The 25,521-nt window shown below is 41.4% G+C and overlaps 1 protein-coding gene across 2 annotated transcripts in view; it reads left to right on the top strand.

The window, feature by feature from the left end:
• Positions 1–25,521, top strand: part of DIP2B (disco interacting protein 2 homolog B) — a 318,739-nt gene that overhangs the window by 226,504 nt on the left and 66,714 nt on the right. Inside the window, exons 10-16 of one of the 2 annotated variants that reach the window (XM_077483722.1) lie at positions 5,244–5,336; positions 11,537–11,660; positions 13,376–13,485; positions 16,549–16,651; positions 18,458–18,522; positions 18,848–18,941; positions 23,539–23,658. In XM_077483722.1, the coding sequence (XP_077339848.1) occupies positions 5,244–5,336; positions 11,537–11,660; positions 13,376–13,485; positions 16,549–16,651; positions 18,458–18,522; positions 18,848–18,941; positions 23,539–23,658 (709 nt within the window). Of the gene's footprint in view, positions 1–5,243; positions 5,355–11,536; positions 11,661–13,375; positions 13,486–16,548; positions 16,652–18,457; positions 18,523–18,847; positions 18,942–23,538; positions 23,659–25,521 lie in introns of both variants that reach the window. The other variant, XM_077483721.1, reaches the window with a different exon arrangement.

The following is a 25,521-nucleotide window of genomic DNA, read 5'->3' as shown; positions in this document are numbered from 1 at the left end:
CATGGCACACGTCTTAAACTTGGTCGTGCAGCGATTCCTTGTCAAATACCCTGGGGTCCAGGACATCTTGCGGCAGGCAAGGAAAATCTCGGCCCATTTCAGAAGATCTTACACGGCCATGGCTCGCCTTGCTGACATTCAGCGGCGACACCATCTGCCGGTCAGACGTCTTATTTGCGATTGCCCGACGCGATGGAACTCAACCTTCTATATGCTTGATAGGCTGCTCCAGCAGAAACGTGCAGTTAACGTCTACCTGTATGAACTCTGCGAAAGAAACGGTTCTGGGGAGCTGGGTTTTTTTTCACCGCGCCAGTGGCTGCTCATGCGCGACACATGCAGACTTCTGCGGCCATTTGAGGAGATCACCAAACTGGTCAGTCGCAGCCATGGCGCCATCAGTGACATGGTACCTTATGCCTTCTTTCTGGAGCGTGCATTGCGTCGTGTCATTGATCAGGCTGTGGAGGAGCAGGAGCGGGAAGATGAGGAAGTCGCAATGCTGGATGAATTCCCAGGGGGGGCTACTCTATCTGAGACAAGTCAACAACAGGAGTCTGATGAGGAGTCAGAGGAGGATGGTGCCGGGGCGGATGAGCAGGAGCAAGAAGAGCATGCTTTAAACCTTTCTGGGATCCCTGTTGTGCGAGGATGGGGAGAGGAGAATGAAGAGGACGACATTATCCTGGATGATGAGCAGGAGCCAGGCCACCACACCGCTTCCACTTTAGTGCAAATGGGGGCCTTCATGCTCCAGTGTTTTAATAGGGACCCCCGTATAAAAAGCATGAGGGTCAAGGACCAGTACTGGGTGGCAACGTACTTAGACCCCCGGTACAAACACAAAATGGCGGAAATGTTACCGCCGTCGCAGAGGGCTGTCAGAATGCAGCACTTCCAGGCCTTGCTTCGAGAAATGCTGCATTCTGCTTTTGCGTGCGCTGGCAGAGGAGCAATTCCCACTCCCAGAGAAGGATTTGCGGGTACCAATCCAACAGCGCCTGCAAGAAGAGGCCGGTTTGAAGATGTGTTGGTGACTTCGGATATGAGGTCATTCTTTCAGCCGACCCATCGACAGGTGTCATCCGGATCCAGCATCAGGGAACGCCTAGACCGTCAGGTGTCCGACTACATTGGGTTAACGGCCGATGTGGACGCTCTGAGGAGTGATGAACCCCTAGACTACTGGGTGGGCAGGCTTGACCTCTGGCCAGAGCTTGCCCAATTTGCAATCGAACTGTTGGCTTGCCCCTCATCCAGTGTCCTGTCCGAAAGGACGTTCAGCGCAGCAGGGGGGATTGTGACCGATAAGCGTACTCGCCTAGCTCACCACAGTGTTAACTACCTCACATTTCTAAAAATGAATGAGGCATGGATCTCGGAGGAATTCAACACATGTGACCAGTAGACCATGTATATGTCTATAAACTATTTTTTTAATCAAGCACACAGACCTTCTTAATTCATTTGGCTCACTTCCTTGACCCAAAAAAGCACACCGTACTATATGCCCCTACCCTCCTCTTTGAAGAGGTTGAGCGGTGTCATATTTCTACTGGGGCTGCTTATGATATCCCTGTGCTGTGCTGACTTCCTCCTGGGGGTTCTTATTATGAAGGGATCACACTATCCCTGTGCTGTGCTGACTTCCTCCTGGGGGTTCTTATTATGAGGGGATCACACCATCCCTGTGCTGTGCTGACTTCCTCCTGGGGCTGCTTACGGTGCTGCTGTCAGTGCTGTATGTCACGGTGCTGCTGTCAGCGCTGTATGTCACGGTGCTGCTGTCAGCGCTGTATGTCACGGTGCTGCTGTCAGCGCTGTATGTCACGGTGCTGCTGTCAGCGCTGTATGTCACGGTGCTGCTGTCAGCGCTGTATGTCACGGTGCTGCTGTCAGCGCTGTATGTCACGGTGCTGCTGTCAGCGCTGTATGTCACGGTGCTGCTGTCAGCGCTGTATGTCACGGTGCTGCTGTCAGCGCTGTATGTCACGGTGCTGCTGTCAGCGCTGTATGTCACGGTGCTGCTGTCAGCGCTGTATGTCACGGTGCTGCTGTCAGTGCTCTGTATTACGGTGCTGCTGTCAGATGCCTCTATCACGGTGCATGTGTCATTCCGGTATGTCACGCTGCTGGTGATCATCTCCTGCACCCTCTTCTTTGCCTACCCTGGTCCCTGACCTTCCCTCTCCTCCATTGCCTTCATTAGCTCCATAGTCCTGAATTGTTAGAACAATTTCCCAAATAAAATAAAAATGCTTGTAGTTATCGATCCCAAATTCACCTCATACATGTATTATGTCATTGTCCAGATGGTGGGACTACGTTTTACCCCCTAATAATTACCACGTGGCCGCAAATTCGACATGAAGGTTTGCAAAGTTCGCCTCCCATTGAAGTCAATGGGGCCCGCGGCGAACGGTCGGTTTCGCGAACGTTTGGGTCCGTTCGCATTTCGCGTTCGCGAAACGTCCCGTCGGAAGTTCGTCCATCACTAATAGCTATGATATACACTACGAACCGCATGTGACTCAGAGGAACTGCATCGTATTCCTGTTTAATTCAAATTTTGAATGGCCTCACATCGCACAGCTTCATACCAGACAAATGCATGCTTTTTTTTTTTTTTTTTTTAGCTGCACTGCAAAACGACCATGTGATCCGATGTAGGAGAACGCACTGCGTTTGTGGTGTCATTAAGTTTATATTGACACCTGCAACAGAGGGCAGTGTGGTTTGCATGCAATGCGGGAAACCTGTGGGGATCACTGCATTTCCTGCACTGCATAAGTGTGAACCTAGCCTAAAGCAGTTGTAAAGAACAAGCACCTAGAGGTGCAAATACCTGCAGCAGCCTCTGTACCCTTGAATAAGGATATATGTGGCGCTCACTCAATGAGCAATTACATCTAAATATTTTTCAATTAATTATAAAGTACAAAATGCAAAGGTGACAGTGCAACAAATGTCCAATAACGTAATCTTCATGCACCATAAGCTGCTACAGTGTTTAAAGGGACAATGCAATATATAAAAGGTACTTCAATCAGAAAAAAGTTCATAAATGTGCTTGTGTTAAGAAAAATAGAATTCAATATATACATGCAACCTAAAGGAATCTCCATGGTGTAGTAGTCTAATAAATTGTTTATTAAAAAAGCAGTAAACTTACAGTTTAAAATTGGCACAAACGGCTTCACATATAGTACTTCCGGTCTCAACCGTGAACGAAAGTGGTATTCACCTGGCTCCTCCCGATGCTAACTACAAGCCCAACTAGATCTGTAGGGGTCTTTACCTGAGGTGAGAGGCTAGGGCAAACCACTGGCGCACTACGGATGGTGTAGGTTGTTTATTATCTGGATATATTGGATATTTTTCTTCACACAAGCACTTTTATTTATGAACTTTTTTCTGATTGAAGCACCTTTTATAGTTTGCATTGTCGCTTTAAATACTGTAGCGCCTTATGATGCGTGAAGATAATGTTCTACATTTGTTGCACTGTCACTTTTGCATTTTGTATTTTGCACTTAAGCTCAGGTTTACTAAGCTGCGGGAATGAAGACGTGTGAGTTCACTCCCGCAAGTCAGTCCGGATTTCGGCTGCAATTTCAGAGACATCTGTGCAGCTTTCTGCACAAATGCCAATGTAAATCACAGCCCAAAATCGCAAAAAGTAGTACATAAACTACTTTTTGAAATCCGTGCAGTGCCACAGATGCGGCGTCGCACCAGTTAGGGCGGTGCCATTGACAGCAATTGCCACCGATTTGACATGTCAAGTCGCATGTCAAAACGCTCCGTTGTGAACTAAGGCTTATCAGTTGAAAAATATTTAGATGCCATTGCTCATTGAGTGAGCGCCACATATATCTTTATTCAACTATCACTGTGTGGGAACACCTTTTCATTCTGGCAGCTACTCAGCTTTATTTATATCTATTAGTGATTTGGTTTGCACATTCGTATATTCACTTGTAGCCTCAGTACCCTGCATTTATAGGCCAAGTTCCTTGCTATTGTGGCTTCCGCTACCTCTCTTCCACACATTCCTGTTGGCTCATCACTATGACCAGTAGGTATGTACAGGAGACAGGAAAGCATTGGGCAAGTTTCAGCACTATCTGCACATGCCAAAGTTTTTCCTGTCATTATGATTTGATGGTAAAAGCTGGGTATTAGAGCTTTCTACAGGTGTGTGAACTTCTAGGTGCCTGGACTTTATACCAGCAGCCGATCCTTTTTTTTTTTTTTTTTCCCCCTCCACAGGTTCTCAATCATAGCCCCTAAGGTTTTTCTCTAATTAGGAGAATGTTGGAATTTTTGAACACTTACCTATTTTTTCCTCAGCTGTTTTTTAAGCTGTAAAAGAACATGAACACTCAGTAGTCAGTAACAATTTTATAAGCTGCCGGAGTGGTAAAAGATAGGTGGTGGTGTTAATGGCATCTACTGGAGTTGCCAAAATAGATATGTTTGTGTACAGCTAAATTTTATATACACCCCATTTCCTGGTGCTGGTTAACATGGTCATGTCAGGACTTTCTGTGCACCAAGTGTAAGCCCTTGTACACATGGTCGGAGATTCCGACGGAATGTGTCCGATCGGACCGTTTTGTCGGATATTCTGACTGTGTGTGGTCTGCATCGGACTGTTTCCGTCGGAGTATCCGACGGACCAACTTTTCCAACTTGCCGGTAACATTTTCCGATAAAATGCTCCGATCGGACATATTCTGATCATGTGTAGAGAATTCCGATCGGACAAAGTGCCACGCATGCTCAGATCAAATTCCTACACCAAAGCTATTGGCTACTAGCGTGAACGTAGTCCCGTCGTAACGAAATAACGTAATCACGTCGGATTTTCCGACAACTTTGTCCGACCGTGTGTATGCAACAGTTTCGGACAAAATCCAATGGACTTGGTTGTCAGAATCTCCGACCGTGTGTACAAGGGCTTAGAGGAATCCTGTTATGTTGCCATTGTATTTGGTCTTGTCTTCAGTGTTTCTCTATAGCCAATAACTTAACAGAACTAAACACAAATTTATCTTCATATGAGGTCCAAAATTAAATTGCATTGGTAAATTTAAGCTCTAACTTTGTACGGTGCTCCATGTTCTTGAAATAAAGATTGTGCCATTATAGTTGTATCTTTTATTAGAAATGGATATATTGAATTACACACTTGTATGAACCTGCTTTGAACATTAATATTATGCATGGCTTTCTTTCAGGTTGCCCTGGTTTATCCCAATAATGATCCAGTCATGTTTATGGTAGCGTTTTATGGCTGTCTGCTGGCAGAAGTTATCCCAGTGCCGATTGAGGTACCTCTTACAAGAAAGGTAACGATAAAATGTAGAGTTATGTTGGACCAGCTCTCAGGCCATCCGTCTTTTGATGGCAAATGAAAAGCAGCCATCCCCTGGCCATTTAGGTTTTTCCAGTAATTGTACCTAAATTGTAATTCCAGCACAAGAATAAATGACATGAACGCAAAGGAAGTGCATTCATTATTTATGTTCATGTCATTTTCTTGAATAATTGACTATATAATCTAGTTGGAATCTTGTCATTACTGTAAAGCTAAGTGCACCCAGACATTATTACATAAATGCACAGCATTTTAGGCTCTAAAAAGCTAACAAGATGGTTTTACAAGAATAATAAATGACCTACTATGTTCTCTTTTTTTATTCACCTGATCCTAGTAGGGGTTTCAGGGTCACTGAGCACGTTAGAGATTACTTCTTTCCTGATTACACACTATCTCTCCGGAAATATCCAAAGCATTGCCACACTAATTAAGATATATTCTATCTTGGAAGTTATACCTCAGCCCTCTTCATGGCTGGACATAACTTGAACAGTTCTAGTGGAATCATTCCATGGCCTCATTGTAAGATTTACAAACATTTTTAGCTACCCTCTCTTATGCTGGGTATGCACTGTGTATGAATTTCGTCCAGTTTCTCAGGAAATTCTCTTTGTGGGTAGCCACCTTCTGCCCGTCATCCTTTGATTTATCCCCGTTTACACTAGCGGACCGATCGGGTCCCCCTGTCCGTTTTTTAGGCAGACCCGATCAGACCATTCATTGCCCTCTGCAGAGCAGCGGAATGTCCGTTTACACCTGTCAACATCCTATTCTCTAAAAACAGATGGATGGTGGATCCGTTCCCCACCCGCCTATCGGATTACAGATGGATGTAAGCGCACAGGCAGTTTGTTTAAATCTGTTCACCAGTAGAGTAAAGTGGGCTGTGTCCGCTCTGCGTAAGCGAAGCGCACGTGGATCTGTCATCCGCCTGCTCAGTGGGGATCAGTAGACAGATCCCCCGTTCAGCAGGTCAAGCTGCTGTTGACGTCCACCCATGTGAAAGATACCTAAGAAAGTCAAACAGCAGGGTGTAAATTTGTTGGCCGATAAGGGGCTGCATCCAATCAGATGCAGTCACCTTTTGGGTACTCTGTGTCCTAGTGGATACAGGATACAGTAGTCCTAGTGGGAGATCCTGCCATCAGCACTATATAGCATGGGGGGGGGGGGGGGGGGGGGTAACTGTTAATTTATTTTCTTTCAGACCACATGTTTAACAAAAAAAAAATTCTCATTGGTAAATCTAGATTTGGATTAAAGGCTGGCAAGCCTGACCCAGCCTTGCATTGCTATGTTGAGACATATTGTGGGCTCACAATCTTTAGGACATGAATTGGCTTAAGTGGAGCTTGTGCCATGTGCAGTAGGCGCTAGGTATTGGCTGCATATTAGAAATATGTCATTATTGAACTCATCTATTAAAATGATCACTTTTTAACAGACTCAACATTTTATTGGTCACTTTCAATGGTTATTTAACTTTTATGTGTAGATGTTTGTTTGTATGTATGTATATATATATATATATATATATATATATATATATATATATATATATATATACATTACAGCATCAGTCCAACTGGTGTTTATCTTGGGTGAATGCAAGTAGGCGCAAACATCTTCTACATATTATATTTTCTAGTTCTTGGGCACTTTATGAGGGTGTTTCACATTTTGCTGTAGCACTTAATTTACTTGACATTACTACTTGTTTTTGTAATAGCTATGGCTAGATGCAAAGTTGAGATCTTTATTAGGGATACCTGTACTACTGGAGCCCTTAATAAATAGAGATTTTGCCCAGTTCAACCCATTGCAATGTACTCGCAACTGAAATAACCTTTTGGTTGCATTTAAAATTGTAAAAAAGTAACATTTTGGAAATGAGAGGTGTCCCTGCCTTGAGGTAAGGTGAATAATTTACCTGGGCTGAAATGCAGAATGAAAAAGTAAAATGGCTTCTAATTTCCTATTATCATCATACTGTTTGCTCCATTTAAATTAAATTACATTTAAATTACATTGCCTTTGCCCTCTGCATGTCACTGTCTCACGACAATTTCACATATTCAGGCTGTCCTGAACTATGAGGAGTTTTAATAACCCTGTCCACTACAGTGCTGCCAACAATTTTTCCTGTGCTGTATTTAAAAAAAAAAAAAAAGACCTGTTGACACAGAGGCCTGATTTCTGTTGATGTGAGCAACTACTTTACATTGTCTCACTGTATATTGGTTGGATAATGACAGCAGAGACCTTTTTTGAGTTGCTGCTGTTGGGGATGAAAATGTAGGGAATCTGAACATAGATGAGATGCTCCTGCACTACTTATTGGGAAATGGCTGATAAATGACCTATTGGGCGGGAGAGAGATCTTGATAGTCTAAGGCCAGTTTTGGATGGGCTTCAGCTTGGATAAGAGCAGTGTGAACGGCAAGCTTTTATTAAACATTTTCAGAAAGATTTTGAAAATTTTCAGCAAGCTTCGAGCAGCTTTCTTTAAGCCTTTAAAACCCCATCAGCTCCTGTTTGTTAATGTTATACACAGATCTTAATGATAATGCTGGTTGTCACATTAAATAAGCTGCTAGAAGGCTTCAGCAGGCTTTCAACAAGCTTCAGGTAGTCCCCATTAAGATCTATGTTCAACATTTCCATAAAGGAGCTGAAGGATTCTTTAAAAGCTTAATCAAGCTCTGAAAATGCTTTGTAAAAATGTACTGTTCACACTGCTCTTATGCCAAGCCCATATGAGACATGCCTTAAGTTTTGAGATAATCAGTCCTCTGACCAGTGGCAGCTGGTGCTAAATATTTTGGCAGGGGTGGCAAACAAACGCGGGAGGAGGGCGGTAAGGAGGCGATCGCCACGAGCACCCAACCCCTCCCCCTTCCCCCCGCCGGAGGCGGACGGGAAGGCGGTGATCACTGCAGGCATCCCCCACCCCCGGCGTTAGATTACGAGAACGCAGCGGCGATCCACCACCACCCTGTGGGATACTGACCTTAACTTAGGAGGCAAGGGTAAGGAAAAGCTGGGCTGTCTCCCCTTGACTGAACAGGAGGGGTGTCCTGAGACACGATTGGCCTAAGACTCCCTGGCCAATCGGGTCTCTGGAACTGCTTCCTGATTGGCTGGGAGGAGAATCAGGAAGGCAATAGCGGATATTAATTCTCTATTGTCACACAACTGGGTGGGCTAAGGGAGCAGTGCTTAAAAAAAAAAAAACCCTGTTGAAATACATGCGTCCAGCATTTAGTTTATGGGCCCGGCGCATGGATTAGGGAGGTGACTCCCCTGCATCCCATATGGACGGCCACCACTGCCTCTGACCTAAGTGTGCTGCCACCCAGGGTCAATGTTAGCAAAGTGTTGAAATTGGCGCACATAGGTCTCCATAAACTGGGCTTTAACTGAAAACTCAAGTTTCCATGATCCGTCAGTCATTAACAGTCTAGTCATTAACATCCAGTCGCTTTTTTTAAATTGTCTAAAATGAGAACTGTGCTACTAAGCACTAGTAATTAGAATCAGCAGTACAGTGGAAAATGACAGTTTGAGGCTTATTGCTTATACTGGGAAATAAAGCAAATGAAGCACAGCTTATTGTAGAAAGATGATTACATTATCTGTTGCTGGAAATGTTTTTTGCAATTGTCAATCACCGTTTTTTCAATCTGAAAAGGACATATGCCTTTCATGAACGTGCTAAAGGTATTGACTCAGTAATGGCACTAAGTGATCACTTTGGCACGCCTTAAACTAAATTTGTCAAATAGCTGTCAGGCATCTAGAAGAAAAGACACTTCATAGCAGTTACACAAATGTTTCATATATTACTATATTGTTCTAACATATGGAAAGTTTAATTGTCGTTTTATTAGCTCTGACACGCCTTTGTGACAAGACAATGCACCCACACACCCATCAGCACATTGAGCACATTCACATGTTTATTTAGCTGTCAGATTTGTGCAAAACTGTCACTTCTCATCACTTTATTTTATTAAAGGATATGTCTAGCCAAAACTTTTTTTGTATTAGAGTGGAAAATATTACAACCCCTATTGTGTTTTTGCTGCTATCCTGGACTTTGTTAAAGAGCTTTTCCCTTATCTAATGTCTCATTGACAATAGGTTACCACACAGGAAGTGAGGGAAAATCAGTAACCAGGCCACAGACTGCAATAAAAAGCACTAAGGGGCTCTTGCCTTCTCCTACTTTACTTAAAAAAATCATTTCCTGTCATGTTGTCTCCCTGATAGTAATTGAGGGTAAATTTATCTTATGGAGCCCAGATAACAGAAAAACACAGGCAGTAATCTTTCCCCAAAATGTTTATCGCTGGACTTGAGCTTAAGTTTTTCTGGTAGTGTGCCCTAAATAATTAAAGTGGTTGTTAAGCCACTTCTGTAAAATGCTCCTATCCCCTCTGTATTATAACTATAAGTTCAGAGTCTGTGTTATATCATTAATATGCTTATCTGTACTAATAGGAATGCGTTTTCCTGTGATCAGTTGCCTTCTCTGTCCTGTCCTCTGCCTAGCTGACAGTTCACGTGGGCGGGGCTGAGCACTATCGATGATGTCAGCCGGGAGGAGAGAGAGAGAGCAGATGAGTCACATGATTGCAGGAAGGCGCTGTGTTATCTTGTTCTAATACAGAGGGGATGGGGGCTTTTAATGTTAACTATGAGAGCGGGGGGGGGGGGGGGCAGTGCTGACACAGGCAGACAACCAGAGAGGGGAGGGGGGAGAGAACACTGGGGACAGAGCAGGGCTGCATATGCCGGAGGCACGTACTGTCCCGGTGTCAGAGCTCAGCAGTCCTGATAGTTCGGAATCAGTGTATAGTGGGAGGGTAGAAACTGGCTTAATCAGACAGGTATTACAGTACAAGTTGATACAGGGGGCCAAATGACACAGCACATGCAGTATATCATATAACATGCTTTAAGGGACCAGAATATGTTTGTTTTTTTGTTTGTTTTTTGTGGGGGGGGGGGGGGGGGGTTAAAAAAAACAATTTAAAACAGTTGTTAGGTAATTTTCCCCTAAACTAAAAAACATACTCAGTGGTATTGCACAGAGTAGCCTTAAACCTCCTCTTCTGGGGCCACTATAGGAAGCTGTTTCTATGGTGGCACATGTGCTGACTCACTCTCAAGCTAAGCTGGGTGCATCCATTGACGCCCACAGTGGGGCTCAGTGCTTCCCCCCTTCTCACTAGATATGACTGATAGTGGCAGGAGCCAGTGCTGCTCTCAGACAAGCCTGTGAGATAATGGAGGGAGGAGAGAAGACCTGTAGACGACCACAACACTGGATCAATACAGGACTCTGGTAAGTATTTAGGAGGCGGAGGGGGGGGGGGGGAGCACTGACTTTTTTTTTTTTAACCTTAATGCATAGAATGCATTAGGTTAAGGCTGGGTTCACACCGAGTAATGGAACAACTCACAGCTGGGGTTCAGTGTGTCTCCATTCACCGGTTCAGGTCCGATTTCAGCCTGAATTTTTGGCTAAATTCAGATCTGAAACGTACCAAAAGACCCAAAGGGCTCCTGTGCAATTTGCCTGGAGCTGCTCCAGAGATATGTGAACCGGCTCCCTAGAGAGCCAGTCATAATCTCCTGCTATGCGAATTGGATGTGGAGAAACCCGCATCCAGCCTAAAAAAAAGTTCTTATGACTTTAGAACTACTTTAATGTCTAATATTTTGCAAATGATATATGTTTATTTAATGACTTGTCTCATCTTAGTCTGCTAAAGATGTTTAATTGACACTTGGTCTTCTCAATGAATCTTTCATGTTCTTCAGAATGTCAATTTTGATTTTCAATTTTTACTTTTTCATGCACCAACTAACGCTCTTGGCGGTTGGTGATCTCTTACATTAATTCTACTTTGCCTTAAATATATTTTATTTTTTACAAACTTACTTTCTGTTTTGAGAACTGACTTTTTAGTTATTTGTTTACAATTTTTTATTATGATCTTTCCTCTGCATATCCAGCTCATAGAACTTTATCAAACAAAATTACAGGCAGACTAAAAACCCAGTAAATCAATCCTATTAACATTAGTACAGTGTGTTTCTTTTGGTATAACGGTTTCATTCTACTTTCTTCTTCATAAACAGGATGCTGGTGGACATCAGATTGGGTTCCTGCTGGGAAGCTGTGGTGTGAAGCTTGCTCTTACCACTGAGGTTTGCTTAAAAGGACTGCCAAAAACACAGAATGGAGAAATTGTGCAATTCAAGGGTACGCCACTACATTTCCCTGCTTCTGATTTATTCATATAAATATAATTTAGAACCTATTGCATTTTAAAATAAGTCTACCATAATCCAACTGTTTCAGAAGAGAAAACCCAAATTATTTGTCATGTCAGAAAGTGAGCTAAAGACCGTTTTATGACCATCATGTTTTCTTGGCTTCAGTTAGAGGGGCAAGAAAGATGCTTGTTCTTTTTAGTGTGAACACAGCATAGAAATCCAAATGTTACTGACTGACTTCTTCAATCATAGTAGGAGAGTCTACTCTCAGCAAAGTGTAGCTGTTGCCCATATAAATCGCTATCTATGCAAGTGCGAAGTAAATTAAACCCGATTGGTTGCTCTAGACAGCAGTCCTAGTTTTTGTTTGCTCCACTTTTAAAAAGCAGACCTTCTATTTGTACTGGCCACATCTTTTTCATGTTCGTAGTATAAGTGAAAAGTTAAAGGGCACCTCCAATTTCTTGGGGGAAAAAAAAATAGCATATGCAATTGCTACACAAGTCACGTTGTAATTGAATGTTGTTAAAAATTACCTTTCCTTTTCAATCTGCAGCGCTGTAAGGTCCTTTAAAATTCAATGCAATATGGCAATCTGAAGGTGTTCTGTATACAGAATGCCCCCCAGCAATGTAATTTTCCGCTTGTATGATTGGCTCACTGATTTTGCCAATAGTCTACACTAAGATACTAGTAAAATTTTAGGCATCATCTGCAGCAAACATTTCACTTTTGGAGAGATACTGTCACTGGTTAATGTCACAAGAATCAGCTGACTAATAATGAAAAAGTCACTCCCATTGAATGTGCACATTGACACAGACAAACCGCTTTTCCTTCAGTGCAACAAAGGGTAGGAATCTAAGACAAAAGTAATGCAATGTACGTTGATCACCCAGAGGGGAATGTTATTTTCTTAACAAAAGTGGAGTTACCCTTTAAAGGCTTTGTGCAGTCTATATGTTGGATCTCATTCAAAGTGAATAGTGGTTTCTCTGGGTTACTAAACTATGCAGTACAACTTTGCACCATCTTAGTGGAAAAGCCTGATTCATTAGAAAATGTATAGCAGTGAGTATCTCAATGTTTAGATGTCAGTTCTACAGCTCAGTGTTCAGTGTATCAGTGTTCGAATGCCAGGGGTCCAGCTCACTTCACCGTATGAAAAAGTAATTTCCAGGATGTGAAGGACATTAGTATTTCTAATGCATCTATAGTTAGAAAAGCATATAGACACAAAATGGGTCTGGTAAGTCACTTTTGTGGGGTACACACTATCACGTTTTGTTTCATTCAACCCAGTGGGCTGAATGGGAAAAAAGTATAGATTGCCGTACTAACACAAACGATGTTAGTGTGGTGATCTCCTCCGCTGAGCCATTGTTTTCTGACAGGGGGACTGCACCTCGTCGGAATACACTGATTAGTGCTTGCATCCATTGGCTGCAAGTGAGTGCTGATCTGATGCTGGTTTTCCAGCATGCTTGTTCAAGAGAAGCTGGTCAGGGAGCTGTACACATGGGCCGAAAGTTGTCCAGGTCCTTCCGAACTGACCCATTTTCAGATGATATTTGGCCCATGTGTACCCTTCCCTAGGAACAATAGGTGAAGACATTTGATTTAGAAGACCACAAAATCTGTATATACCATTCGAGTAGACCTGAGTAAAAATTGTATTATGTCCTTGTTCTCTCTTGCTAGGATGGCCAAAACTCAAGTGGGTTGTGACTGACTCCAGATACCTGACCAAGGCACCAAAGGATTGGCAACCACATATCACAGCAGCTGGCACAGAACCTGCCTACATTGAGGTAGGAGGGGCTGATATGATTAAAGTATATTCCTAATTTAAAAGATAAGTTCACCTTTCAAAAAAAAAATATATATAAATGCACATTTGTGTAGGTAAAGAAAAAAAAAAAAAAAAAATATATATATATATATATATATATATATATATATATACAGTGCCTTGCGAAAGTATTCGACCCCCTTGAACTTTTCAACCTTTTGCCACATTTCAGGTTTCAAACATAAAGATATAAAATTTTTATTTTTTGTGAAGAATCACCAACAAGTGGGACACAATTGTGAAGTGGAACAAAATCTATTGGATTTTTGAAACTTTTTTTAACTAATAAAAAATTGAAAAGTGGGGCATGCAAAATTATTCGGCCCCCTTGCGTTAATACTTTGTAGAGCCACCTTTTGCTGCGATTACAGCTGCAAGTCGCTTGGGGTATGTCTCTATCAGTTTTGCACATCGAGAGACTGAAATTCTTGCCCATTCTTCCTTGCAAAACAGCTCGAGCTCAGTGAGGTTGGATGGAGAGCGTTTTGTGAACAGCAGTTTTCAGCTCTTTCCACAGATTCTCGATTGGATTCAGGTCTGGACTTTGACTTGGCCATTCTAACACCTGAATACGTTTATTTGTGAACCATTCCTTTGTAGATTTTGCTGTATGTTTGGGATCATTGTCTTTTTGGAAGATAAATCTCCGTCCCAGTTTCAGGTCTTTTGCAGACTCCAACAGGTTTTCATCCAGAATGGTCCTGTATTTGGCTGCATCCATCTTCCCCTCAATTTTAACCATCTTCTCTGTCCCTGCTGAAGAAAAGCAGGCCCAAACATGATGCTGCCACCACCACGTTTGACAGTGGGGATGGTGTGTTGAGGGTGATGAGCTGTGTTGCTTTTACACCAAACATATCGTTTTGCATTGTGGGCAAAAAGTTCGATTTTGGTTTCATCTGACCAGAGCACCTTCTTCCACATGTTTGGTGTGTCGCCCAGGTGGCTTGTGGCAAACTTTAGACGAGACTTTTTATGGATATCTTTGAGAATTGGCTTTCTTCTTGCCACTCTTCCATAAAGGCCAGATTTGTGCAGTGTACGACTGATTGTTGTCCTATGGACAGACTCTCCCACCTCAGCTGTAGTTCTCTGCAGTTCATCCAGAGTGATCATGGGCCTCTTGGCTGCATCTCTGATCAGTCTTCTCCTTGTCTGAGCTGAAAGTTTAGAGGGACGGCCAGGTCTTGGTAGATTAGCAGTGGTCTGATACTCCTTCCATTTCAAAATGATCGCTTGCACAGTGCTCCTTGGGATGTTTAAAGCTTGGCAAATCTTTTTGTATCCAAATCCGGCTTTAAACTTCTCCACAACAGTATTACGGACCTGCCTGGTGTGTTCCTTGGTCTTCATGATGCTCTCTGCGCTTTCAACAGAACCCTGAGACTATCACAGAGCAGGTGCATTTATACAGAGACTTGATTACACACAGGTGGATTCTATTTATCACCATCAGTCATTTAGGACAACATTGGATCATTCAGAGATCCTCGCTGAACTTCTGGAGTGAGTTTGCTGCACTGAAAGTAAAGGGGCCGAATAATTTTGCACACACCACTTTTCAGTTTTTTATTTGCTAAAAAAGTTTAAAATATCCAATAGATTTCGTTCCACTTCACTATTGTGTCCCACTTGTTGGTGATTCTTCACAAAAAATTTCAATTTTATATCTTAGTTTGAAGCCTGAAATGTGGCAAAAGGTTGAAAAGTTCAAGGGGGCTGAATACTTTCGCAAGGCACTGTGTATGTGTATATATATATATATATATATATATATATATATATATATATATATATATATATATATATATATATATATATATATATATATATATATAAAATATATAATTTTTTTTTTTTTTTTTTTTTTTACACTGCAGCCTGTAAAGCATTGCACCTGCAATCAGCAGATTATGGGTGCAATTTCATGACCCTTCAGACTGTCAGCTGTCTGCCCGTACCGCCTCTACAGGGCAGGCAGACAACTACTTACTAGCTCCCTTGCAGTTCATTGAGAACTACAAGCTGTCTGCCATAGCTGCTGAAAGTACTCATAGTTAATTTATACACCGGAAACAAATAAAGGATGCGGCTGTGTGGATGTATCTCGGCTCAGCCACGCTATTTTCAAATTGTGACAGCGGGTGCGAGGAGATGATCCCCCACCCGCTGTTACAGAGCAGGGAGCTCTGGCGGTTTAAGGTAGGTGTATAAGAGCATGTTACACCCTAAATGTAGGTGTTGCGTGTAACATGCTCCTAACAGTGAGCTTAGCCTTTAATTTTACTCACATAGCATAACCAACTGTCAATCAGAGAAAATAACAGCTAGCTATCTTTTATAAATCACATAGTAGCTTATATAAAGTGAAAGACTATGAAGATATTATTGAACATTTCAGTGCTTTGATATATTGCATTTTATAATAGAAACCGTAGACAATTATTTCTGATGGGTGATAGGGCTTTTAGGTAAATTGTGGTTGAAAGGGGTTAAACTGGGTATACACAGATCAAATGTCTAATGTACAAACTGAAATTCTTAGTGGTTGACCCTGTTGGCCGCCTACAGCCCCACATCCTTCAGTTGGAATATTGAAGAAGATGGGCAGAAAATTATTGACCAAACGGTGACTACGTCTATTTTGTGGATGGCGGAATCTGGCAGATTCCTCTATCTGGCCTTTATTCCTTCAACTGTATGTGTATGGCCAGCTTAAGTCATGCAAGCTTTATGGCAGAGTAACAGTGATAGCCAAGAAATGTAAACACACATGGGTTGATATACTAAAACTGGGGAGTGCAAAATCTGGTGCAGCTCTATATAGAAACCAATTCGCCTCCACGTCTTTTATTGAGGCGTAACTGAACAAGCTGACGTTAGAAGCTGTTTGGCTACCATGCAGAGATTCACCAGAGTTTGCACTCTCCAGTTTTAGTAATTCAACCCCACAGTTTCAAAGTTCAAATTAATTCTGTTTATTATTTTTGGTCGTTGTGGACTAATTGACAAATTTTTTCAGTACAAGACCAGTAAGGAAGGCAGCGTTATGGGGGTCACTGTTTCACGAATAGCAATGCTTTCTCATTGTCAAGCTGTTTCGCAGGCCTGTAACTATACCGAAGGTGAGTAAGTGTATGATAATTGACACTTGTGGTTTATCTAAATACATATGCTTATGGGCTGCCCTTAGTTGCTGATTCTGGATATTGCTGTCTGATTATAATGAGAAGGTTTTTACTTTTAGTTCTATAAAATGATGGGAAGTGAAAAGATGATGTTATCCATAAGAGATTTGAAATTAGAATTGAACTTCTTCCTTGTTTTGTACATTACTGCATTGGTTTTTAGATTCATTCATTCCTGTGGGCACACATTTAACGTGTTAATGCACGGAAGTGCTGCATGTCCTATTTTGTTACGCCTGCAGTGAGCTGTAGGCACATCATTTTGAACTTTCCTCATAATGAAAGGGCTTTCCACTTGAAATGGATTCTTATGTGATACAAGGCAAGTGGGACCAATAATAAAAGAAAGTGCCTCTCACTTTTTTTTCTTTTCCACCATTGTTATAAATAACCAGATATATATGTTATCATGCTGATATTATATTCTCAATGCTACATAATATATACCGATTAGACAAGTATAAAACGTAATATAGGTTTTCTTTATTGTCAATTGAGGGACACTGCACCTCTTATTCATAAACCACTGGACTCTAACCCCTAATACAACTAGCCTACTCAGAAATGAAAAAGTACAGTGTGTATATATATATATATATATATATATATATATATATATATATACCCACACACTGATAAGACAACTGCATTGGGTAATGTATTTATTTTATTTTCATACATCAGGGGACACAGAGCCATAGTAGTTACTATGTGGGTTAATAGGCCCCCTTTAGGTGATGGACACTGGCACACCCTAAGACAAGAAGTGCACTCCCTATATAACCCACCCTACTGGGAGTCCTCCGTTTTTTCGCCAGTGTCTAAGGTGTTGGTCACGAGTAAAGATGTGTCGTGCTTAGCTCCACTGGAATAATCCTTGCTGGGGCTAGCCATGCTGACCGGATCCATTTAAAATGTCCTTTTTTAGGCCTAATGGAATGGTACCCGGGCCTCGTATCCGAGGGAAACCAGGTTTTGCCTGCGAATGTTTCTCTTTTTAAAGAGGGATTCCACCTAAAAACAATATATTAAAAGCCAGCAGCTATAAATACTACAGCTGCTGACTTTTAATAAATGGACACTCACCTGTCCCGGGTTCCAGCGATGCCGAGGCCGATCGATCTTTCGGCTCTCGGCTGCTGCCGTCACCATTCTAGGTGAGGGAATCAGGAAGTGAAGCGAATCGGCTTCACTTCCCGGTTCCCTACTGCACGTGCGCGAGTCGCGCAGCGCAATAGGAATTCTCCGCGCTGTCACTGGGACCCGTGTGTGTCCCAGCAGACAGCGCGGCAGGACAGGAAATGACATAGACTCCCACGGGAGTCTATGCCCGGAAGTGGGTGTAAATACCTGTCTTTGACAGGTATCTCCACCCCCCTCCCCCCTGTAAGGTGCCAATTGTGACACCGGAGGGGGGGAGGGTTCCGATCAGCGGAAGTTCCACTTTAGGGTGGAACCCGCTTTAAGAGAGCTGGACCCTGGGATCCAGTACTTTTTGGTAGTAAGGCCATAAAGTTTTACTGGCAGGGTGCTGTTGCGGGTCCAGGATTGTGGGTTACCTCTAGGTTCCCCCGATCCTGAAGGATACGGAGCCCACCGTGAAGGGTGAAGATGGGGTTTACCACAGAAAACCCTGTGGCGGTAAGGTAAGGGGCGTTTTCTAAGAAATATCTTTGAATTTGTATCAGTGTATATATGCTGATAAGACAACTGCATTGGGTAATATATTTATTTTTCCTTTAGGTGAAACTATGGTGAATGTGCTGGATTTCAAGAGAGATGCTGGCCTATGGCATGGCATGATAACGGTAAGAGCAGTTAGTAGATGGTGAAATCCATACTTTAGATGTACAATGATTGACAAGCAGTGCAGATAGTAGTTATATTATGCAAAGTGCAATAATTCAAATTGGGCAATAAGACCCGATCATGTGTGTAGCTTATGTGACCACAAAAAACTGCAATAGGGTTCCTGAGGGTACTAGACTTTGCACATTACAGTTGCTCCTTTATTTTCTATAGTCAAGACAGATACTGTGTAAATTATTTTCCCTCCTTACCATGACTTTCAATACTACAGCAAATGCTTTGCACTGCTAGAATCAGCTGACTGTAATATCATTTCTTTTCCAGAATATAGTAAACAAGATGCACACATTCAGTGTTCCATACTCTGTGATGAAAGCCTGTCCATTATCTTGGGTGCAGCGTGTCCATGCACATAAAGGTAACATACTATAGACACACAGGTGTATGCATATAGGGTGCTTCTCAGGTTTAGTATAGGAAAGGCATGTATATCTACACAACACTTTTTCTTTAGGGAAAAGGTTATAACTGGTGCATACTGTATCCCCATACTGTCTGGTAGTGTGTGAAACATGTGACTAGTAGTGAGGGAGAATGAACACATACAATAATAAAACACTTTTATTGTGGAAAGCGGTTAGACCTTCTCTCAGCTCTTTTTTTTCCTGATGTTTGTGACCCTTTGAGGAGAAATTTCTTCACTGCCTGTTCCAATTACTGATTTCCCAAGAAACAAGAAGAAAGTTAAAATCTTCCCAATACAGAAGACAAATTGGCATCTGGTAATTTGTTGCTAGCAGCTTACTCCCCCATGTCATATTGGCTGGTCCACACTAGCGCAACTTCAAAGCCTTCATCGTGGCTTGCATTTGACAACTTTAACAGAAGTCAATGCAAGTCATGTTGAAGTCGCACCAAAGTAGTGCAGGAACCTTTTTTCTAAGTCGGTGAGACTTGAGTTGCACTGATTAGAACGGTTCCATTGCCATTAATGGGGTGCAACTTGTCATGTCACTTTGTACTCTCAAGTTGCATGACACATCGCGGCAGTGTGAACCGGGGCTAACGGAGAATTCCATCATTTGAAAAAATAAATAAATGCACCAAAAAATAAGCATTTGTAATTTTAGCATTTGAGCTTGCAAAGCATTGCAGCTGGGATCAGTTGGTCTGCAACTGTGATCATTGCAACCAGCCACCAGGCTATACCAAGGTACAGGTTTCCAGCTGAAGGAAGTAATAATGGACTAAAAGTGCAGTAACATCAACACATTTGTGCTCCATTAAGAACTACAGTCCTACTGCCGCAGTTGCAGATAGGACACTCTTGTTAAGAAACTGTGTCAGCTCTGTAGTCCTGTTAACCACTGCACCATAAGATTATGAGGTAGGGGGCAAGGTAGGAGGAAAATTTCACGTAATAGAAGATACATCAACACAAGGAGCATATCCTACTGACTGTAAGTTATGTCCCTTGTGCTGATTATTGGGTATATTTTGGCTGCACTTAGGTTTTCATCCTGTGTGTTCTCTTCTCTTTGTGAAGTCCAGCAGTCCAATGCCCCATCATAGTTGCTGTCTCTGTTCCTATTAGTCTTCAGCGCTCTGTCCTTCTACTGCAACAGGGGTTTTCTTAAGCCAGCCATAGATGGTCCCATTTTCTTTCCTGCGGCCATGGGTTTCAGGAAAGAAGATCGCTCGATTCTTTCATCAACACAGTCGGTGTTGATGGGGTAATCCCTCCAGCTAAGCTATTGTGTTCTCCAGGTGGGAGCACAGCGATTATTGCTAGAGGCTATAGCTGCTGTCAATATTCCCATGAAACATCCAACAGGCCTGTTGTACAGATATCTGAAGGAGGAGTTGGGTGGCCTACCCTAGTTTAGGGGAATCCCTAAAGGACTAGTATTGCATCTGCCATTCCACAAATGAGTGTGGATCACCATACTGAATGAACCAAAATATGCAAAGACAATAGGGAAAAATCCCCCCCCCCCCCAGTCAGTATATAATGACCCCAGGCAGTATGCTATCAAAAAAGATTATGTTTATTAGACTCGAAATTGGATTACAAAAGCAAACATTGTAAAACATGGTTGTACAATTGGTGGAATCTCGGTCGGTCCCCGCTGAACCGCCTGAGATTAGAACAGTCTATGGCCGGCTTTACTTTCTCTTTTGGCTTTCTTCTGAACAAAAGATAAACAGACAAAAGTGGATAAGCGTAAAAAGCTATTTCGGTTTAATGTTTCACTATCATTAATTTAATATTATTAACTTTATCCATTTGTTTTATAAACCTTGCTTCTACATATAGTTTGGGATTATCTTTGTGCTTGCCAGCACATACATTTTCTCACTATTTCTGTAAACACATTGATGTTTGATTCATTGTTTCTCCGTGAAAACCTATAAACAGCTTTCTGTCTATAGAATTTTCATCAGAAACCTCAAAGTTCTGATGTTGACTTGGGTATAGCAGCAGCTGTTCAGTGAGAGTGTTGATTGTGTTGTATAACATACAATTAACTAAACCTACTGGAGAGCTGTAAACCTGTTTATAAAATACAATCATGACGAAATAAGTTGTACTATCCCCTTCTTAATGTATTGTAAAATGGTACTATGGGCAATAAAATGTACACAAATACTGCTGTTTGTCACTTGCATTAGCACAGCAGGGTTTTTCTTCTACATTCCTCCTGTAACATGGTTTTATTATCTGTTGGTGCTGGCAGCATATTTTTTTATCTTTCCACTTTCTGTAATTTTGACAATGCTATTTGTTCTACAGTCAAATTGTGCAGCATGATTGTTGTGGACTAAGTAGTCTAATTGTTGTTTTGAAATGACATTTTGAACTTCATTTTAATTCTAATTTTACTTTGTAAAGGAATTGCAATCACCCCTGAAAACTCCTTAAAGCCTCATGTACACGGCGTGCTTTTACAGCTGCTTTTAGCAGCATCAGACCTTATCAAGCGCTTCTCATGCCTCTATTCAAAATCAATGGTTCCCTATAGGAGCCCATTGATTTGAATAGACGTTGCACCAGAAGTCAGATCATGATGATCCGACCCGCGGCGCGGCTTGTGTGCTGAGGATCTTGAAGGGGAACCCCTCGCCAAGATGAAAAAAAGTGGCGTGGGGTTTGCATCTTGTTTTTTCTAATGCCCTATGTGCATGAGGCCTAATTGCCTCTCTGAACAGCTTGGTCTGCATGCAAACAAGAAAAGGAAAATATAAATAGAGGCACGTGCAATAGAAAAATTAGTTAATATGCTGTATACAATCATTAGAATTATTAACCCCATTAAGTTGTAATGGTCCATTAAAAAGGAACTTTGCTCCTTACAATTTTTTTCCCCTATTTCATCTTACCTTGTCTGCTGAGTTTTTTATACAAAAAAAAAACACACTCACCCATTCATTTCCACCATTGACCGCTACATTGTTGCACGCCGTGTCCTGTGCTGCTATCTTTTTACAACAGCATGGGGGTGACTTGTTCTTCCTACCGCCCAAAGATAATGCACCACAGCACATGCACCATGTGTCAAACACTTAATGTCAGGATTGATGCATACATAGTGTGGCATTTAGTGCCAGAAGCCTCCTCGCATGATGTCGTAATCTGCTGCTGGCATTGGTTCATACTTGCCTAGTCCAGAAAGGAGCAAATGTTTCTAATGGTCGTATAGGAGGAGGGAGGAGTCAGATTAAATAAAATTGAAAGGAAGAGTTAAAGCGGAACTACACTCGCCTTCTTTTCAGAGGTGCGGTCTCCTGGAGTCCCCCCGGACGAATTGGCTTCCTAGAACTGCTATTCAGCCATTTTCATTGGCCCAGCTGAGATGAAGTCACTTCCACGCAAATGTGGAAGTTCATCAGTCTTGGCATTGCTGAAATTTGTACACTGAGCTGCGTGTTGTACAGGGCATGCAGGCAGGTAATGAAATTTTAATGCAGGAGTGACATCGTATGTTTCTTCTGCATGTTTTCGCACATAAAGTTCCACTTTAAGTATCATTTGATTGTCTCATTTTCTTATCCAGTTGCTGTTTACTTTGTGCCGCTGACTTTTAGAGAATTTATTATTTTTGTACCGAGTGACAGTTATTGCAACTTGTATGTCATGCTACAGCAGTGGTGACCATTAAATGAAAGGAAGCTTTTATGGCTAAATACACACAGGCACTTTTCAGTCTCTGAAAATTTGCTCATCAGCTAGAAATCCCTCGTTTATACCATTGTGGAAGATTGTTTGGTGGCTGTTGACAGAGGAGTCTCTGGAGAGTTATTTTGCACAGGCTTACCAGAAAAACTGCTTAGCAGGGCAGTTCAATCTTTTTAAATCGATAGTGGAGATCAATCATTCAAATTTTCATCTATGCAATTTAAGTGTGACGTTGTACGACTGAGATCTACCACTGATCCAGGTGAGAAAAAATCCTATATATGCTAGGTCACATAAATCAATGTAATGGAAACCAAGATTCCCCATGGGACAGCTTCATCCCACAACCACATTGATAAAAATCATGCTGTGGCTGAGCTGTTGCTGTCATTTTCTTGTCCCGTTAACGGGGCATCAGAACTTGGGAGCTGCAGACAGCCAGGCAGTGTAACAGGATGGTTCCAACATACAGTTTTTTTTTTGTTTTTTTTTTTGTAGCTGGAAAGCAAAAATACAATAATACATGTGGATTATATTTCAGATGTTTTAAGTCATTTTCATAGACAAAGCATTCATTAAATATTGGATTAGTGCTTTACTGTCTTGAAGAGGAAGCAGCTAGCTCTAATAGAGTTCTCCAGTTTCTTTATCACCAGTGATTTAATTTTAGTGCATGAGTGTCAGACTCAATGACTGCTTAACTGATGTGTTTCTGATATGCTGGCATTTTATGGTTTTCATTTTGGAAAAAGAAAGCATTGAAAGAAACGCATATTGCTTATGAAGACAGCCCACTGATAAAGCCATGAATAAGTCTTTGTCATTTCTTGTATTCCAGCCAGGGTTGCTGTAGTGAAATGTCGGGACCTGCACTGGGCAATGATCGCACATCGAGAACAGAAGGATATCAGTTTGGCCTCACTCCGCATGCTCATTGTGACAGATGGTGCTAATCCGTGTATGTGTCATGACATTTATGTACTATGATAATGATAAGAGTGCATTCTTGAAGGACAACAGCAGCATTCTGCCATGCCTAATCAGTCTTGGGGATTTTGCTTGCAATAGCTGCTTCAAAACTGCTGACCTTTCTTTAGTCAGTAATTCATTATAGGAACTAGAAAATTTGATGGAAAGAAGTCTCGCACTGATAGCATTTCCCATCTTTCAGATCAGATCATGTGCGATAATACAAAGCACTCTTTTTTTTTTTTTTTTTTTAAGTAAATGGCTGTACATAAGCTCGGGCACTCGTGTCAGCTAAGCATGCATGTTTATTACTCAGCAGGTAATGCTAGCCATATGAAACTAAAGATATGTTGGTATTGCGCTGCCCCTATATTAAATAACCCTCCGAGGGTGATAAGTATAATGCCTAGTTACATAAATCAATAGTGTAATATAAAAATATATATATAAATATCTACTAAATAATATCAAATAGTGCAAAGTGCTACATTAAATTAAATAAAATAATATAAACACACCACAGAGGTGATAGAATCCAAATAAATGAAAATCAAGTGAACAAAGGTAAGTAACTAAAAACAGTCTCTTAAAAAATTACTATTTTGATAAAGTGCCGAGCAAATCCAAAAAAAAGTAAACGCACTACAGAGTCAATTGAAAACCTCCACGGAAACGCAACTGCTTCAATTGAGTGCAAAGCCAAAAAACAGTGAATTGATCATAAAGTGCCAAGTGCGTCTTATAAATGTGCAAATAAGTAAACACTCTCCAGAGGTGATATAAGTGAACCACCCTAATAATAAACAAATGATATACAAGAAAATAAGAGAGTATACCTAGACCAATAAGAGGGTACCCTCTCCTGATCACATGGAAATAAACTTTAGAATTAAACAAAAAATATATATAGTAGTAAACACACTACAGAGCCGGCTGTAACATACGTTATATCAGAATGAATCCGGCCTCTATAGATTAAATATACATATTGAAATCCATCAAAAAGAAAAAAAAAAAGAAAAAGATATAAATAAGTCCATAAATAAACAACAGTCTCCTTTAAGTGCTTTGTGCAAACTTGTGCAAATTCAACTGAGGTGTGGATCTCCCAGTGCTTAATCCCGCTGTGATCACACTTTAGTGGGCAGTGGCCCCTTACCTATAGCATAGAGGTATATAGATTTCTTTATATGTCTTCTCTCCTGGTAAATTCGGTCACCTTCTCTTTTAAATTTTATTCTTATTGCTCCATAGGACCCAATAGATTAATAGAGAGAGAATACCATAGTGTAATATTTCACAAATAGCATTTATTAAAAATTTTCATACACAGGGTACTCACACATTAATAGATAGAAAAAAGCCTTTTTCTAGTAATCAGCAGAAAGTGCATCCACAGTCAGCTTCCTTTCTGTCCCTACGCGTGACATCACATCACGTGACTTCATCAGGGGAACCTGATCCCCTGATGAAGTCACGTGATCTGCACTTTATCAAAATAGTAATTTTTTAAGAGACTGTTTTTAGTTACTTACCTTTGTTCACTTGATTTTCATTTATTTGGATTCTATCACCTCTGTGGTGTGTTTATATTATTTTATTTAATGTAGCACTTTGCACTATTTGATATTATTCAGTAGACATTTATATATATATTTTTATATTACACTATTGATTTATGTAACTAGGCATTATACTTATCACCCTCGGAGGGTTATTTAATATAGGAGCAGCGCAATACCAACATATCTTTAGTTTCATATTAAGTGGATACGGTGTGATCCATTCCGGTAGTAGCAGTAGCCCCTGACATTTGATAGATCACCAGTGGTAGCGCAGGAATAAAACACTA

Source organism: Lithobates pipiens, unplaced genomic scaffold (genome assembly GCF_037356315.1).
Source record: "Lithobates pipiens isolate NorthernLeopardFrog02 unplaced genomic scaffold, aLitPip1_a1.2 Scaffold_16, whole genome shotgun sequence".
Taxonomy (NCBI): Eukaryota; Metazoa; Chordata; class Amphibia; order Anura; family Ranidae; genus Lithobates; species Lithobates pipiens.
The sequence above is the reverse complement of the archived record's forward strand: the minus strand, read 5'-3'. Positions and strand labels throughout refer to the sequence as shown.